This window comes from Cebus imitator, unplaced genomic scaffold (genome assembly GCF_001604975.1).
Source record: "Cebus imitator isolate Cc_AM_T3 unplaced genomic scaffold, Cebus_imitator-1.0 Scaffold12, whole genome shotgun sequence".
Lineage (NCBI taxonomy): Eukaryota > Metazoa > Chordata > Mammalia > Primates > Cebidae > Cebus > Cebus imitator.
The window spans coordinates 22,121-23,281 of record NW_016107327.1 but is presented as its reverse complement, the minus strand read 5'-3'; the positions used below and the strand labels follow the sequence as shown (position 1 = coordinate 23,281).

Here is a 1,161-nt window from a genome sequence, read left to right as displayed (position 1 = left end):
AATCTAACACCACATCCATACACAGTATTTCCAGTGAGTAACTTCACTGTATAAATAAATTTCTTTCATAGTCTATCCTGGTCTCTTCTTTCTTTTGACAAGGTACTGTTTGAACTCAGTATCATCTCCTTTAAGGGATTTCCTTAAAAGAGATGATACTGAGGACTAAACTCTGACCTTTTTCCCCTCTTCTCCAAATTCCTGTCTAAAGAGCCTGTGAAGCCACACCCTACAAACCATAAAATGTTATCAGATGGGTTTTTATGTCAATTTATATAACGTGGTTTATTTTCCAACTTGACTCTGGCATAATGTCACATTACAGATAAAGGAAATCAAAGTATTTTACCTCAAAATATATTTCCTCACCATCTTTTGAAATGTCCCTGCAAAGCCATTTTTTTGGTGGAGGGGTAATTGCATCTGTAAAGAATCTCTGTAGCCCTTTCGCTGATACAAGAGCCTGGTGCGGTGGTGGGAGAGGTATCGGCAGGAGCAGCGCTGCCTCCGGAACCTGGGGCTGATGCGTCTGACTTCCCGTCCGAGCCGAGGCCACTAGAGCAGCAGCCATGTCTGGAGACGAGATGATTTTTGATCCTACCATGAGCAAGAAGAAAAAGAAGAAGAAGAAGCCTTTTATGTTAGATGAGGAAGGGAACACTCAAACAGGGGAAACCCAGCCTTCAGAAACAAAAGAAGTGGAGCCAGAGCCAACTGAGGACAAAGATTTGGAAGCTGATGAAGAGGACAGTAGGAAAAAAGATGCTTCTGATGATCTAGATGACTTGAACTTCTTTAATCAAAAGAAAAAGAAGAAAAAAACTGAAAAGATATTTGATATTGATGAAGCTGAAGAAGGTGTAAAGGATCTTAAGATTGAAAGTGATGTTCAAGAACCAGCTGAACCAGAGGATGACCTTGACATTATGCTTGGCAATAAAAAGAAGAAAAAGAAGAATGTCAAGTTCCCAGATGAGGATGAAATACTAGAGAAAGATGAAGGTAATGCTGAGGACTCAGCAGCCCATTTGTAGGTTACTCAAGCCTTTGGCCTAGTCTCTTTGATGGGGGAGGGGAGTGCTTTAAAATTTTTTTTTCTTGCCCCTTATTTCTATTGCCTGATAATGGAAGCTGAAAGGAAATAGTGTCTAGCTTGATAGT

At 40.4% G+C, this 1,161-nt stretch overlaps 1 protein-coding gene across 1 annotated transcript; it reads left to right on the top strand.

Moving 5' to 3' along the window:
* The first annotated feature begins 443 nt into the window (after positions 1-443).
* LOC108282104 (eukaryotic translation initiation factor 2 subunit 2-like) lies at positions 444-1,080 on the top strand. Its single transcript, XM_037727766.1, has one exon. The coding sequence runs from the start codon at positions 570-572 to the stop codon at positions 1,032-1,034; it is 465 nt and encodes a 154-aa protein (XP_037583694.1). The 5' UTR covers positions 444-569; the 3' UTR covers positions 1,035-1,080.
* Positions 1,081-1,161: the final 81 nt, after the last annotated feature.

What these genes read in the sequence shown, in the direction of transcription:
- LOC108282104 (XM_037727766.1), top strand. Translation starts at nt 570, where the DNA reads ATGTCTGGAGACGAGATGATTTTTGATCCTACCATGAGCAAGAAGAAA.